At 44.3% G+C, this 15,530-nt stretch overlaps 1 protein-coding gene across 1 annotated transcript in view; it reads right to left on the reverse strand.

The window, feature by feature from the left end:
- OSBP2 (oxysterol binding protein 2) overlaps nucleotides 1-15,530 on the reverse strand; it is a 313,014-nt gene that overhangs the window by 21,048 nt on the left and 276,436 nt on the right. The window contains exons 9-11 of the mRNA XM_073558063.1: nucleotides 13,631-13,751; nucleotides 12,465-12,568; nucleotides 484-579 (exon numbers count right to left, since the gene is read on the reverse strand). Of these exons, the coding sequence (XP_073414164.1) occupies nucleotides 484-579; nucleotides 12,465-12,568; nucleotides 13,631-13,751 (321 nt within the window). The remainder of the gene's footprint in view (nucleotides 1-483; nucleotides 580-12,464; nucleotides 12,569-13,630; nucleotides 13,752-15,530) is intronic.

The following is a 15,530-nucleotide window of genomic DNA, read 5'->3' on the forward strand; positions in this document are numbered from 1 at the left end:
AGAAAATCTGAACTAAGCCATCTCTCATGATTCTACCTTTCCATGTCAATTTGGGAGAAAATGAGAAAAGGCTGCCAATCTGACATAGGGAGGCATGGACAGGAGAACGGTAAATATGGTAAATATATAGTCACGCACAGATTCAGTATTGGAGGGTCGCATTAACTACTTAAGATTCAAATTTCCTAAATATATTGTTTGGTCGTGTGGACTGTGGTAATATTTTATGCACTATTTATTATAAACAACTGACAAGTCGTAACGCTTCTTTTTACTGTTATTTATAACCAGATATTGATATTTAGAATAGGGATGTCTGTGAGATTGATAGGAGCATTTTGACACTCAAATTTGTATCCAATTTTCAGTCTACAATGTCTCATCAGTCAGTAAGATAAAACATAAAATGTGTCCTAAAACAATGCTTCATTGTATAAGGGTTCAATAAACAATAATTTATACGCATGCTGAATCAATCACTACCTTTCTTGCAATGTCCCTTGAGAAGTAGCTATACGGTGTGAATTTCAGCTGGCATTTGTCCTTGGTTTTATAATTCGTAATCTCTATGTCTCCAGACTATAGGAGAAAAAAAGAGAGAGAAACTGTTAAGTAAATATCATGAATGGTCAGAGAAAAAAGAACAAACGAAAAAAAAACGTTCAATCTGAAAGCTCCAGTACTATTCAAGACAGGAGAGTCATGTCTGATATCTCAGATGGTTCCTGCGAGAAAATTGGTTGTGGTAGCTACATAGAAAACTTTCAGGATCCAGCAGTAAGCTTTAAGAAGCAATTGATTGAGTGGTTGGGCAATATTACAAGATGTCTAATTTCAGCGTAAACTCGACTTTCATGTGTGTGCAGAAAATTATAGAATAGCGCACACCATTGGTGCAACCACAGGGGTAAGAAGGCCCAATTCCTCCTCCAGAGCAGCAAGCAGCTTTAGTCATAGGCACAATATTAAACTGCAAATGGCCCATATACATTCCTTGCACAGGGGCCCTATTCTGTCGGTGTCCACCTCTGCGCCATTGCGTCCATCCTCTCACTCATTTGGAGCTGACTTTGTTAGCAGTGTTTATTTTTTTATGGTTTCATTCAATTAGATCTTACTGATGAAATTTCTTCTGTATGCAATACTAAAAGCAAACTTTACAATGCTATTAAGAATGGATAAGCTTATGTTCTGTATACATGGGTCCTCCCAGAATCATTTACTCTAATAGGCCCAGGGAATTCCAGTCCAAAAAAAGTAGACGCATTGGGCCCGATTCATCAATGCCGGCATTGTTCACGCTGGTCTGGATGAGGGGGCGTGCTGGAGTCAGACACTCCTGATTCATGAGGAAACGTACACCGCTTCAAGAATTAGGAGCGCCAGACAAGTGGTATACACTTCTGTGTGAGTCTCACCACAAATAACCTGCTGGAGTAAGATTTGTGGCACAGCAAACGCCATTGGTCGTCATTAATTTTGTCATGCCCTGTCCATGTTCCACCCACTTTGTTAGAAATGGGACGAGAATGGCGCAAACACATCAAAAGTTGCAACTTCAAGCTTTAGCAAAAAAAAAAGTGACTTTTTAAAGTTTTTTTCAACAGTACTCTGGTGAAATAGTTTCCATGAAACAAACTATGTCTTTATGCTAAATGTTGTTGCTATTTATTGCTATTAAAGCCACAAAGAAAAAGATCCATTAAATGCTTCACAATGGAGTACAAGTACTTCTCACTAAATTCGAATATCTTCAGAAAGTTAATTTATTTCAGTTATTCTATACAAAAAGTGAAACTCATATACTATATGGAGTCATTACAAAAAGAGTGATCTATTTCAAGTGTTTATTTATATTAATGTTGATGATTATGGCCTACAGCCAATGAAAACCCAAAAGTCATTATCTCAGTAAATTAGAATAATTAACCAAAACACCTGCAAAGACTTCCTAAGCATTTAAAAAGGTCCCTTAGTCTGTTTCAGTAGGCTCCACAATCATGGGGAAGACTGCTGACTTGACAGATGTGCAGAAGGCAATCATTGACACACTTCACAAGGAGGGTAAACGAAAAAAGGTAATTGCTAAAGAAGCTGGCTGTTCACAGAGTGCTGTATCCAAGCATATTAATGGAAAGTTGAGTGGAAGGAAAACACCAAGGTTACTTACCGGTAGCCGGTTTTCCGGAACCCTTGACAGCACACCCGAGAGAGAGGATCCACCCAGTCAGGACAGGAACCCTACTGAAAATAAAAGGGTGGTACCTCTCCCTCGCTTCAGTTGGTTTACAGAGCATGAGAGGTCCCCCTGGTTAGTTCACACGGCAAAACTATCACCACATTATATCAACAAAAAACACCGCAAACTATAGTGCACACCAAAGGAGTGAGAAGGGGGGGAATATACAGGTGCTGTCATGGGTTCTGGAAAAAACAGCTACCGGTAAGTAACCTTGGTGTTTTCCCTTCCTCCATGACAGCACACCTGAGAGACTTTTGGAGAATAAAACACCTTAGGGAGAGACCACCGCTTGCAGCACCCTTCTACCAAAGGTTAGGTCAGCAGAGGAGGATAGATCTAGTCGGCAGTGTTTGAAAAAGGTAGATGGTGAGTACCAGGTAGCGGCCTTACATATCTGATCAATCGATACCTTTGCCTTCTTTGCCCAGGAGGTAGGCACGGCTCTGGTGGAGTGAGCATTGATGCCTTCAGGAACCAGAGCGCCACTCATAGAGTAGGATAAACTAATGGCCTCCCTGATCCATCTGGCAATGGTACTTTTAGATACAACAAAAAAAATGTCCTCTAGGACCAGGGAAGAAGAATCAAAGTGTAAACATATATTCCCATAAAAACACAAATCTTTAATTGGATATTCAAGGTAAAATTCACCACCCAGTGCACATGATCAATTAACATAAACAAGCATAAGTTAATAACAATAGCCTGTCAAGTCTCTAGAATAGCCTCCTGTCCCTACCTGACTGTGGAGGCTGGCATCCTAAAAGATACGATTATTTGGCACCCCCACTCCTCGACGGCTGTCCCAGACTAGCCCTGATAAACCCTATCACACTACAGGTGGGAAAACAATGAGCAATTAAAAGAGATGAAAGGATAGTACTTATTATCTATAACATTAGACTAACAGGTTATTATATACAATAAAACTCTTGTATAGCAAATACATCAACAACAATGGTCTTGTCCTTTCAAGGATAATCACCTATGGCTTAAGTTACAAATAACAAAAAATCCAAAATCTAAATGGCTCATAAGAATATCATATATAAGCCGCAGGGTTCCCACAACTAAGAATGACAATATCCCTACAGCTGGACAAGAGATCATATGCAAGAAGCCAAAGAAAATCTATAGCAAGATTCACAACATGGTTCAGATAGGGAACAACAAAGATTTGTCCACAATGGTTCCCATATATACACAGATATCAATATAATTGATGCCAAAGAAAAAAACAAAGCAGGGGTTTAGCCCAAACTTAGGTCCAGCCTCGACGCGTTTCCCCGTCCATATGGTTCATCAGGAGGCACAATGAGGAACCCAGCTATGCCATAGATGTGAGGTGTCCCGATGAGGAGACAGACCTGATGAACTGTATGTACGGGGAAACGCGTCTAACTGTGTCCCGAGAATGAAGGTAAGACATCACCTCCGCCATTACCTTGGTAAAAACCCTTGGAACTGTAGACAGACTGAAAGTAAGGGCTGCATATTGGCAGTGTCTGATCTGTCCCTGGACATACAGTTGTGGCCAAAAGTATTGACACCCCTGCAATTCTGTCAGATAATACTCAGTTTCTTCCTGAAAATGATTGCAAACACAAATTCTTTGGTATTATTATCTTCATTTAATTTGTCTTAAATGAAAAAACACAAAAAGAATTGTCCTAAAGCCAAATTGGATATAATTCCACACCAAACATAAAAAAGAGGGTGGACAAAAGTATTGGCACTGTTCGAAAAATCATGTGATGCTTCTCTAATTTGTGTAATTAACAGCACCTGTAACTTACCTGTGGCACCTAACAGGTGTTGGCAATAACTAAATCACACTTGCAGCCAGTTGACATGGATTAAAGTTGACTCAACCTCTGTCCTGTGTCCTTGTGTGTACCACATTGAGCATGGAGAAAAGAAAGAAGACCAAAGAACTGTCTAAGGACTTGAGAAACCAAATTGTGAGGAAGCATGAGCAATCTCAAGGCTACAAGTCCATCTCCAAAGACCTGAATGTTCCTGTGTCTACCGTGCGCAGTGTCATCAAGAAGTTTAAAGCCCATGGCACTGTGGCTAACCTCCCTAGATGTGGATGGAAAAGAAAAATTGACAAGTGATTTCAACGCAAGATTGTGCGGATGTTGGATAAAGAACCTCGACTAACATCCAAACAAGTTCAAGCTGCCCTGCAGTCCGAGGGTACAACAGTGTCAACCCGTACTATCCGTCGGTGTCTGAATGAAAAGGGACTGTATGGTAGGAGACCCAGGAAGACCCCACTTCTTACCCCGAGACATAAAAAAGCCAGGCTGGAGTTTGCCAAAACTTACCTGAAAAAGCCTAAAACGTTTTGGAAGAATGTTCTCTGGTCAGATGAGACAAAAGTAGAGTTTTTTGGGGAAAGGCATCAACATAGAGTTTACAGGAGAAAAAAAGAGGCATTCAAAGAAAAGAACACGGTACCTACAGCCAAACATGGTGGAGGTTCCCTGATGTTTTGGGGTTGCTTTGCTGCCTCTGGCACTGGACTGCTTGACCGTGTGCATGGCATTATGAAGTCTGAAGACTACCAACAAATTTTGCAGCATAATGTAGGGCCCAGTGTGAGAAAGCTGGGTCTCCCTCAGAGGTCATGGGTCTTCCAGCAGGACAATGACCCAAAACACACTTCAAAAAGCACTAGAAAATGGTTTGAGAGAAAGCACTGGAGACTTCTAAGGTGGCCAGCAATGAGTCCAGACCTGAATCCCATAGAACACCTGTGGAGAGATCTAAAAATGGCAGTTTGGAGAAGGCACCCTTCAAATATCAGGGACCTGGAGCAGTTTGCCAAAGAAGAATGGTCGATAAAGCACTAGACAGTTTCAAGGACAAACTGACATAAGTCTCACCAAAAAATGAGACAGCATAGGGAGTGGAAGTTTTTCTCTTATCATCAGCACTATGGCACTTTACAAGTTTAGTCCCCAGATGATTGTACTTGGATGAAACGCGTCGGGACATCACCTTAGGGAAAGTGCAGGGCATGTGTTGTTAGGGTCAGCTGTGGACTGCCCTTGTTAGGGCAGGAGTCTGGGGTTTGAGCCGAATTCAGATGTTAGGGATGTGACAGGGTATTGTCTTCCCCTATTGCATCCTCCAGTTGGATTGAATTGAGGATCCTCCCGGACTCCTGGCCCATCCATCCATTGGGTGAGATTGTTCCTCTTTTATTATTCTCACCTGACTGTCATTTTTGGTCCTTGGTGACCTTTCTGGCTAAAATTTGCATTTTTATTATATATATATATGCAAAAGGGTCATGGCATTTATGGTAAAGTGTTCTCAACTGCTGTAACCCACAGATGTTTTTGTACACCCATATAGAGATTTGTTTTGGGTGACAATCGACATCCCTATATTCAGGCTTGGCCGTTTTTTCTTCTTTAAGTATAGGCCTAAATGCCTGATAAGCAGCTGTATGCTGCTTTTTTACCTTCACAAGGTGACACATAATTAGTACTTTTAAATGATTGATTAAAGGTTATATTTTATATTTTCACCTATTGCTTTATATTCCAAAGAAGAATGGTATAAAATTCCAGCAGAGCATTGTAAGAAACTCATTGATGGTTACCGGAAGCGGTTGGTCGCAGTTATTTTGGCTAAAGGTTGTGCAACCAAGTATCAGGGTGAGGGTGCCAATACTTTTGTCTGGCCCATTTTTGGAGTTTTGTGTGAAATGATCAATGTTTTGCTTTTTGCTTCATTCTCTTTTGTGTTTTTTCATTTAAGACAAATTAAATGAAGATAATAATACCAAAGAATTTGTGTTTGCAATCATTTTCAGGAAGAAACTGAGTATTATCTGACAGAATTGCAGGGGTGTCAATACTTTTGGCCACAACTGTATAGAGCTATCCTCGGGTACTTTTGATGATCCTGATGGATTGGGACATGGTAGTAGGCATCTTTTAAAGGGAACTTGTCACCCCCCCCAGGGCGCTTTTAAGCAAAAGAGCCACCGTCCGCAGCACTAAGGCTGCATTCTGTGAAGGCGGCTATTTTTTTTTCTGACCCCTAGTAACGCCGAAATATTGACTTTTATAACTAGGTCCCCATACTTGTATTGCGGTATGGTGTGTCCCCCTGTATCAGCCGCCTCCCATCATGCCCCTGTCTTGCATCTGGGGGCCATCTCCCATCCGTCCATCATGCCCCTGTCTTGTGTCTGGGCACCGCCTCCCAGCCCGCCATCATGCCCTTGTCTTGTGTCTGGGCGCCACCTCTCATCCATCCATCATGCCCCTGTCTTGAGTCTGGGTGCCGCCTCCCATCCCTCCATCATGCCCGTCTTGTGTCTGGGCACCGCCTCCCATCCGTCCATCATGCCCCTGTGCGCCGCCTCCTCCTGTGTTGTATGCCGGCGCCTGCGCTGTGACAACAGTTCTCGGGCATGTGCAGTTCGCGATGCCTGGTAACTGACATCAGGCCATCAAGCCTGCGTGTTTTGGAGTCCCCAGATTCCCAGCCCCGCAGTGTGAATACTTCATAACACACTGCGGGGTGGGATCAGGGGACTCCAAAACATGCAGGCTTGATGGCCTGATGTCAGTTCCTGGGCAGCACGCACTGTGCATGCCCGAGAACTGTTGTCACAGCGCAGGCGCCGGCATACAAAAAGGAGGAGGCGTCGGCGCACAGGGGCATGATGGACGGATGGGAGGCAGCACCCAGACACAAGACAGGGGCATGATGGATGGCTTTGAGGCGGCGCCCAGATGCAAGACAGGGGCATGATGGACGGCTGGGAGGCAGCTGATACAGGGGGACACACCATACCTATGGGACGCAATGCAGGTATGGGGACCTAGTTATAAAAGTCAATATTTCGGCGTTACTAGGGGTCAGAAACAGAACAGCCACCTTCACAGATTACAGCCTTAGTGCTGCTGAAGGTGGCTCTGTTACTTAAAAACACCCTGGAGGGTGACAGGTTCCCTTTAAGTGTATGACCGCCATGAAGCAGTGCTGGAACCACATCGTTATAGTCATATTTATTGACTCCATCTTGAAGGAATAATTCTCTACTCACTGACTGAGTGTCCTCAGGTTGACAATGGTTCTCCAAGAACCATCCGTCTTTGGAACAAAAATAGGGGGGAATAAAATCCCCTTCCTTCCTCCTGCCTTGGGACTTCTTACAGAACTTGTTTCTTCACCAGTCCCAAGACCTCCGCTTCCAGGGCTAGTTGTTCCTTCTGAGACTTACTGCGAGGTGTTAACACAAAGGTCTCTCGGGGTGGCCTGATGAAATCTATTCTTAAGCCGTCTCTGATGACTTTCAGTACCCAACCACTGGGGGAGATATTCAGGAGATATTCACCCAGGCAGGGAGAAAAAGAGAGAGCCTTCCCCCTACCTCTGACCTGATGTCATTGGGGGGACTTTTTAGATGAGGTAGAGGGTCCTCTGAACATGTAACCAGACCTCTTTCTGTCCTTAAAGTCACAGCTCTTCCTTTCCCCCAGGAGACGATCTCTATTAAATTTCCTTCTCCAAAAATAAGGTTTCCTGGTCTCTCCTGGGAAATGGGGAAATCCCTTCTTTTTATCCCCTGCCTTTTTCAAAATATCCTACAGCTTCTGCCCAAAAGAGGAATTGTCCGTCACACAGGATGGAACAAAGTCTATTCTTTGAAGGTAAATCACCTGGACACCCTTTTAGTCACAGGGTGCATCTAGCTGCATTCAACAGGACTTAATCTCTCAGTTGTTAGTTAATCTGTTGCAGCCAGATCATAAGAGAGCGAGCAGTACATGTCCCAGCTATCGTTGGTTTCAAACCGCCTGCCGCTGCCTTCTAGGTGTGTCTTAAGAACCCATCTGCCTTTCTGTCCAATGGGTCTCTTAGCATGCCAGAGTCCTCTAAAGGTAGAGACAATTATTTTGAGGACCTAGCCACGGCCACATCAATTTTAGGGACCTTTTTCCAGCTCTCAAAGTCTTTTTCTTCAAAAGGGTACTTTTTGGAAGAGGAAGGTAAGCAACCCAACCTCTCTGGCCTCTTCCAATCTTTGTCTATAAACGCCTTCACCTTCGTATTAACGGAGAAGGTGCACTTCCCCTTTTCCTCCAGGTCCCCGAACATAACATCCTCTAAGGATCTAGGTGTTTGTCTTCTTTCAGGCCCATTGTGGACCTGACCGCTTTAACTAGTCTCCCCATATCCTTGGTTGGAAAGCACGGTCGGCCCCCTATATCACTCTCCGAGGAGTCCGAGGATTGGGGAGAGGAGGATGAGGGAGACGCGGCTCCTATTGCTCCCTTTTCTTAAAGCTGACTTTAGAGAGCCTTTTACCTCCATCCTCATTATGGCCCTAAGGCTTGTTGCGAAGTTGGGGGTCTCATCCCTTATTGTTTTATGTATACAGTCAGCACAGAGATCCTTCTGCCACTGAACTGCCAGGGGGGATTTGCAAATGGCACACTCCTTATGTTAGGCGTCGGGTTCCTGTCGCTGCACAGCAGGAATCCCGAGGCTTGCATCCGGAAGTCTCCCATTCCTCTTTGGCCGCAGAGGAACCAGCTCAGCAGACTCATCGATCCCAGAACTCTGCTCAAACCAGCTCTGTGGGTTTGGTTGCTGCTGCTACCTCTGGCCCAGCTAAAGCAATGCATGCTGGTCAGCAGCGAGCTACTCCAGGGACTAAGTCCTCCTTTCGGTCCACTGAGCATGCCCGTGGGACGATCTCTCATTGGAGATCGGAGGTCAAATGCTCATGTCCTTCTCCAGCTCGGATTGGACCGTCAGAAAGGTCAGGAAGGTCCCGTAAGGACACGGCTATAAAAGGTTCACATGGCCGCTCGGCCATGCGCTAGTATAGTCTGCATTATCAGACTATCAGGAGTGAGTGTCGTATGCATGTATTAATGTCTCTGGTGAATGACTCATTAAGAAACCCCTACCCTTGGTACGCATGTGTTGTGCAGCCTAGCCTGTTAAGCACCCAGGCTTAGGTGTAGGTAGGACAGAGTCTGAGACAGGCATTAGTGTCCACGGTGCACATGCTTGACACTCCATAGTCAGCGTCTATAGTGGCGTCCGCAGGTACGACACCGCGCGCTCAGAAGGTCTAGAGGGACTCTGACCCCGTGTCCTTGGGGCAGAGTTCTGCGACCACTTTCTGTGCGCTCCGTGGCCGGTATCTGTGAGCTAAAAAGGCACCAGCATTTATGTTCTGCGGTAGCGCGACTCTGAGTTAACAAAGTTCGCTTCTGTTCACACTGGGTGACGTTAACCTACGTGTGACCTTTGGTACACCGCTTTATACTTCCGCCATTACTAAGCAGCAGTTTACCACCCCTGCACGGTGGACCCCGGGCTGCGAATGCACCTTACTATTATTTTATTATTTGGTGCGTTCCGCTAGCCCTAACACCTTATTTTTGGCTTTGGTGCTAGATTTCCTCAGCCCCTGGTGATTAATCAGAAAAAAATTATCCCCATTACCACCAGGGTAACATTCTCGTACATCACTCACCACCACTGTCAATCAAGGGTACCGGATTCGGAGGCTGATCAAGGGTACGAACAACGTCCCTCCTGGATGCTGAGGAGTCCTGTGACCTCTGGTCGGGATGACTGCCACTTCTGCCACTCGAGCAACTGCTCCTCCCGGTGCTAGATTTCCTCTGGTGACCCGGCTTAGAATATGGTAAGAGCTCATGCTCTTGCTCCTGCTCCACATACACCATATTGAACTTTAGACATATGAGCCTCTTCTGTGGTCATGCCTCCTTTTAAGAGGGATCCACTATGCTGTCCACCTTCTCCGGTGCCCCTCTATGCCCCTCCTTCCTCCGCTATCCTGCTGGGATGCCTGAAAAATGACTGCGCCACCGGCCGGCGTTTTCCCCATGGGCGCTGCCATCTTGGATCTGGAGCGTCATACTGACGTCAAGCGGGCACGCCCATTCACAGAGTGCCTTGCCCGTGACGCCTGCAGTGCTACCCAAAAGTGGTGCTCACCCTGGAGTGATGGACAGCCGGCAGAAGAGGGACAGTGGCGTGGCAGCCACAGAAGAGTCGCCGGAACCCTGACTGCGCTGCCCCACACCAGCTTGTATGACGAGGCCCCACAGGACCCGCAGATGGCGCTTCCACCACCTGAAGGCCGGCATACAGGCACCCTGCCTGTTCTTCCAGTGCCGGCAGAGGTGTGGGTGAGCAAAAAGAAAAAACACAAAAAATCCTGAACCGCCGTCTTTCAGCACAAGGGTCCCTGTCAGGACAGGAAACCCAACTAAAGCGAGGAAGAGGTACCACCCATTTATTTTCAGTAGGGTTCCTGTCCTGACTGGGCGGATCCCCTCTCTCAGGTGTGCGGTCATGGGGGAAGGGAAAAAGTGTGGTAGAAAAAGGTGCACAAGCAACAGAGATAATGGAAGCCTTGAAAGGATTGTTAAGAAAAGGCCATTCAAAAATTGGGGGGAGATTCACAAGGAGTGGACTGCTGCTGGAGTCATTGCTTCAAGAGCCATCACACACAGACGTATCCAAGATATGGGCTTCAAGTGTCGCATTCCTTGTGTCAAGCCACTCACGACCAACAGATAATGCCAGAAGCGTCTTACCTGGACCAAGTAGAAAAAGAACTGGACTGTTCCTCAGTGGTCCAAGGTGTTTTCAGATGAAAGCAAATTTTGCATTTCATTTGGAAATCAAGGTTCCAGAGTCTGGAGGAAGAAAGGAGAGTCACACAATCCAAGCTGCTTGAGGTCTAGTGAGAAGTTTCCACAATCAGTGATGATTTGGGGAGCCATGTTATCTGCTGGTGTAGGTTCACTGTGTTTTATTAAGACCAAAGTCAGCGCAGCCATCTACCAGGAAATTTTAGAGCACTTCATGCTTCCCTGTGCTGACAAGCTTTTTGGAGATGGAAATTTCATTCTTCAGCAGGACTTGGCATCTGTCCACACTGCCAAAAGTACCAATACCTGGTTTAAAAACAACAGTATCACTGTGCTTGATTGGCCAGCAAACTCGCCTGACCTTTACTCCATAGAGAATATATGGGGTATTGTCAAGAGGAAGATGAGAGACACCAAACTCAACAATGCAGATGAGCTGAAGGCTGCTATCAAAGCAACCTGGGCTTCCATAACACCTCAGCAGTGCCACAGGCTGATCGCCTCCATACCACACCGCATTGATGCAGTAATTGATGCAAAAGGAGCCCCAACCAAGTATTGAGTGAATTTACTGAACATATGTTTCAGTAGGCCAACATTTCGGATGTTAAAATCATTTTTGAAGCTGGTGTTATAAAGTATTCTAATTTACTGAGATAATGACTCGACGTCATCGCGGTCATTCTCGCAAAGGATTACTGGGACCGGAAGATGCCGGGAGCGTGGAGAGAGGCAGGAAGGCTGCGCGGGACGCCGGAAGGTGAGAATAACAATATTTTTTATTTTAATTTCTATTTTTTACAGGGATATGGTACCCACAGCCCGGAGGACAGTCTCCACTCCTCCGGACAGTGGGTACCATCCGCAAATGTTCTGCTTATTTTTCGCATGGTGGCCACAGCCACATGTGGAAAGTAAGCAGAACAATGCATTCCTATGTGGGTGGAATCGCGGCGATTCCGCTAAATTAATGAGCATGCTGCGTTTTTTACCGTAAAGCGATTTCGCCTCGGAAAAAAACGCAGCATTAGCACAGCATTGCGGAATCCCGTAGGATTGGGATGCTTATTTTTCGCGGCAAAATTGCGTTTAAAACCGCCACGAAAAAAACGCAACGTGTGAACGCAGCCTAACAGACATGAACACTTGAAATACATCATTCTGTTAATAATGGCTCTATATAATATATGAGTTTCACTTTTTGTATTGAAGAACTGAAATAAATTAACTTTTTGAAGATATTCTAATTTACTAAGAAGCACCCGTATATTGCATATACCCCCAAAAATGGCTGTACTATTGTTATCTTGCTTCACATCTTGAATATTCCATTAAAATCAGCCAACAATTTCAATAAATGAACAGCATATCTACTGCATCGGCTGTGTACTGGAGAGGAGATGCAGAACAATGTAGCACAGATGAAAATAAGTCATCTATGTCATTTTGCCGCTCTGTTCCTAGCACTACAATGGCAATGCATGGATTTGGAAGAAAATATTTATTTGTAAATCAGGACATTTAGAAATGCTAATTTCTCCTATCCTTACCTGGTCTATCCAGAGTTTGCCTACAATGATGTTGTGCACTGTGGAGGTGACCTTCTTCCATACATAATGGTTGCCGCTGGACAGAAACTCCAAGTGGATATCCCCTGTGATAAACAATTTGGACAAAAAACCCTGAATTAATTAGTATGTTTAGGCAGTGATTTACCACGTATTTGCCTCCAGATAAAACATCTTAAGATGAAAACACAATAATGATTCAAACGGGGAAAATAGGTCAGAGGAAAGTGTGCGATGTTGTCTTTATGGAGACGAATAGATTAGGCCCACAGGGGATTGGATTTTGAAATGGCAGATGATATTCTGTGTTAATAAAAGTAGGATTGGTCCCATTAGACTTTTAAGGTGCTTTATACTGTATTTTGTGTGACATGACTACGATATGGAGCTGAGCCAATGAATCAGACCCTCTAGAACATACGCTGTCCCACACCCCGCCAATCTTTAAAATCCATGTTTTCTGATCGCAATAGCTTACAGGAAGACCTTCAAAAGGCACTTTTGAGAGGAAAATGGAACAATACCGAACCAGGATTTTAAGGCCACATTTATACATTCAGTATTAGGTCAGTACTGTACTCTTACCTCATTATCTGTAAGCCAAAACCAGGAGTGGAACAATCAGAGGAAAAGTACAATAGAAACACGTCACCACTTCTGGATTTATCACCCACTCCTGGATTTGGCTTACAAATACTGAGGTAAAACCTCACCAAATACTGAACATGTGAATGTGGTGTAAGGGGGCATTTCCATTTCATTCAGTACCGGCACATCACTCTGATTGTTGGCGTCAGGCTTCTGGAACTGCTAATGATTCTGAGAAGTAACTGCAGTTCTGCTGTGGTGCTACAACCCTTTTGTGATCAGAAAAACACGGAAGGCCTCACTTTATTCTCAAGTTTGTAGTTAATATAAAGTGATGGCATTCCCTAGCAATATTTTAGCAATTTTTGAAATGGCAATACTTCTTTAATTTCTATTGGGAAGGAAATGAGTGTCTAGTGTTACCAATGACTAGGACTCTTTCAGGTGTACTTTGTACCCACATTAGATAACATTCAACAACACCACAAAATTTGCACCTTGGCATACTTAGGTGTGTAGTTTTCTACCTCTCCCCAGAGCGTGCGATTCTTTAGCCTTACCTAATGGCATAATAGAGAGATATTTGCCCCTGAATTTACTGGCAATGGTGATTTCCTGCCATAGACTCCAGCCATTCTTGGAGTACACATGATGAGCTGCAGCTGGTGGGTGATGACTGACCTGATAAAGAAAAGGTAATAAATATTATTTCATCTAGAACCTTTTAAAATAATGACATTACAGTGAAGACCTGCAGCATCGGGCCAAACAAATCTGCTTCTTTGATTTGAGTAATTAATGAATTTTACATACTTCACATTGGATTACACAGTTCTGCTCTCACTATTAATTTGTATCAAAATGTAAAATAACCATGACAGCCGTTAACATTTTTCTACTGATTGTAAATTATATTATTTTACCACTACTGTCCACTAAATAGCTGCATATAACGATTCTGAGAAAAAAAAAACGGTTCTTATATGTAATTGACTCACTAGAATTACCCCGCTACACAAACCCTATACCCGTCTCTGGTGGACCCAAGACCCAAGGCATCCTTGTACCACATAGATGGCCTTTCATTGAATGTATTGCTGACTGCAACTTGCCCCATCAATTATAGCCCATTACCAGGGGTTCCCAAAGGAAGACGTGATGACTGTCATGATAGGCATGTTGTGGTCATATCTAGGATTTGTATTCTCTGGGCAACTTTAGGGGGAAAAAACAAGCAATCTTTGTTTATCAGTTGATAATTTTGGTAAGCAATCTGTGTTGATTTTTTGCATTTTACTGTGTATCGTTATACAAATCATCAAATTCAAGTTTCTTTTTCAGGCTGCGAAAGAATAGGTGGTTGTAAAGAGCTCACAGAATTTGAGCACAGCACTGAAATAGGAGGTCAGCATTGTAACAAGTCAGTTTGTATGTGCGCCAATATATTTCACAATTTATTGTGAGGTCCAACCTCCTCTATCATTTACCATTACATAGACTGTGCACATAGGGCTTCATGGTGTGGGTTCCCATGGTCGAACAGTTGCATGAAGCCTTTCATTACCAAGTACAATGCAAAATGTCACATGAAGTATAAAAAACACCGCCAAGGTACTCCGGAGCAGTGGAAACATATGCTGAGGACTGACGAATCACACTTCTCTATTAGGCAAATCTGATGGACAAGTTTGGGATTAGGGAATGCCAAGAAAACGTTACCTGTCTGACTGCATTGTACCAACTGTAATGTTTGGTGGAGCATAGATAATGCTATGGGAGGATTTTTTCAGGAGTTGGTCTAGGCCACTGAACGGAAATCTTTATGCTTCAGCATACCAGGACATTTTGGACAAATAAAAATTCAACTGTGGTTTTTCAGGCTTCCCATAGAAGCCCACAGAGAAAAAAATGCACCAAAACCACAGATCTACAGATTCTTCAGTCGAACAGTGTGCATGAATTTTCATGAAATCATATCCACGTTGCTTGATAATTCAAAGCAGCAGATGTTCTACATAAAAAAAAGTAGCAGAAAACATGGATTTTTGTGATACTCACCGTAAAATCCTTTTTTTCGAGATGCTCGATGAGGTAGGATTCCTGGATCGTCAACCGAATCCACCTAGCTATGGTCGATCTTGAGGCAGCAAGTCCCTTCCTGCGACCCTCGGGGAGCACGAGCAGCGTGTCTGTCTAACGAAAGGATGCCGTCCGTGACATGTACCTCCTGAGAGCTCCCACCAGATCCAACGTATGAAGAGCCCTTTCCACACGGTATACCGGTGCTGGGCAAAATGAGGGCAAGACAATATCTTCATTAATGTGAAACGAGGAAACAACCTTTGGCAGAAAAGGAGGGGCTGGCCTGAGAACCACCTTATCCCTGTGAAATATCAGGACCGGAGCTCAGCAAGATAGAGCTGCCAGCTCCGAGACCCGCCTGATTGATGTTATCGCCAC

Source organism: Dendrobates tinctorius, unplaced genomic scaffold (assembly GCF_039654945.1).
Source record: "Dendrobates tinctorius isolate UK_male_01 unplaced genomic scaffold, ASM3965494v1 ptg000003l, whole genome shotgun sequence".
In the NCBI taxonomy this organism is placed as follows: Eukaryota; Metazoa; Chordata; class Amphibia; order Anura; family Dendrobatidae; genus Dendrobates; species Dendrobates tinctorius.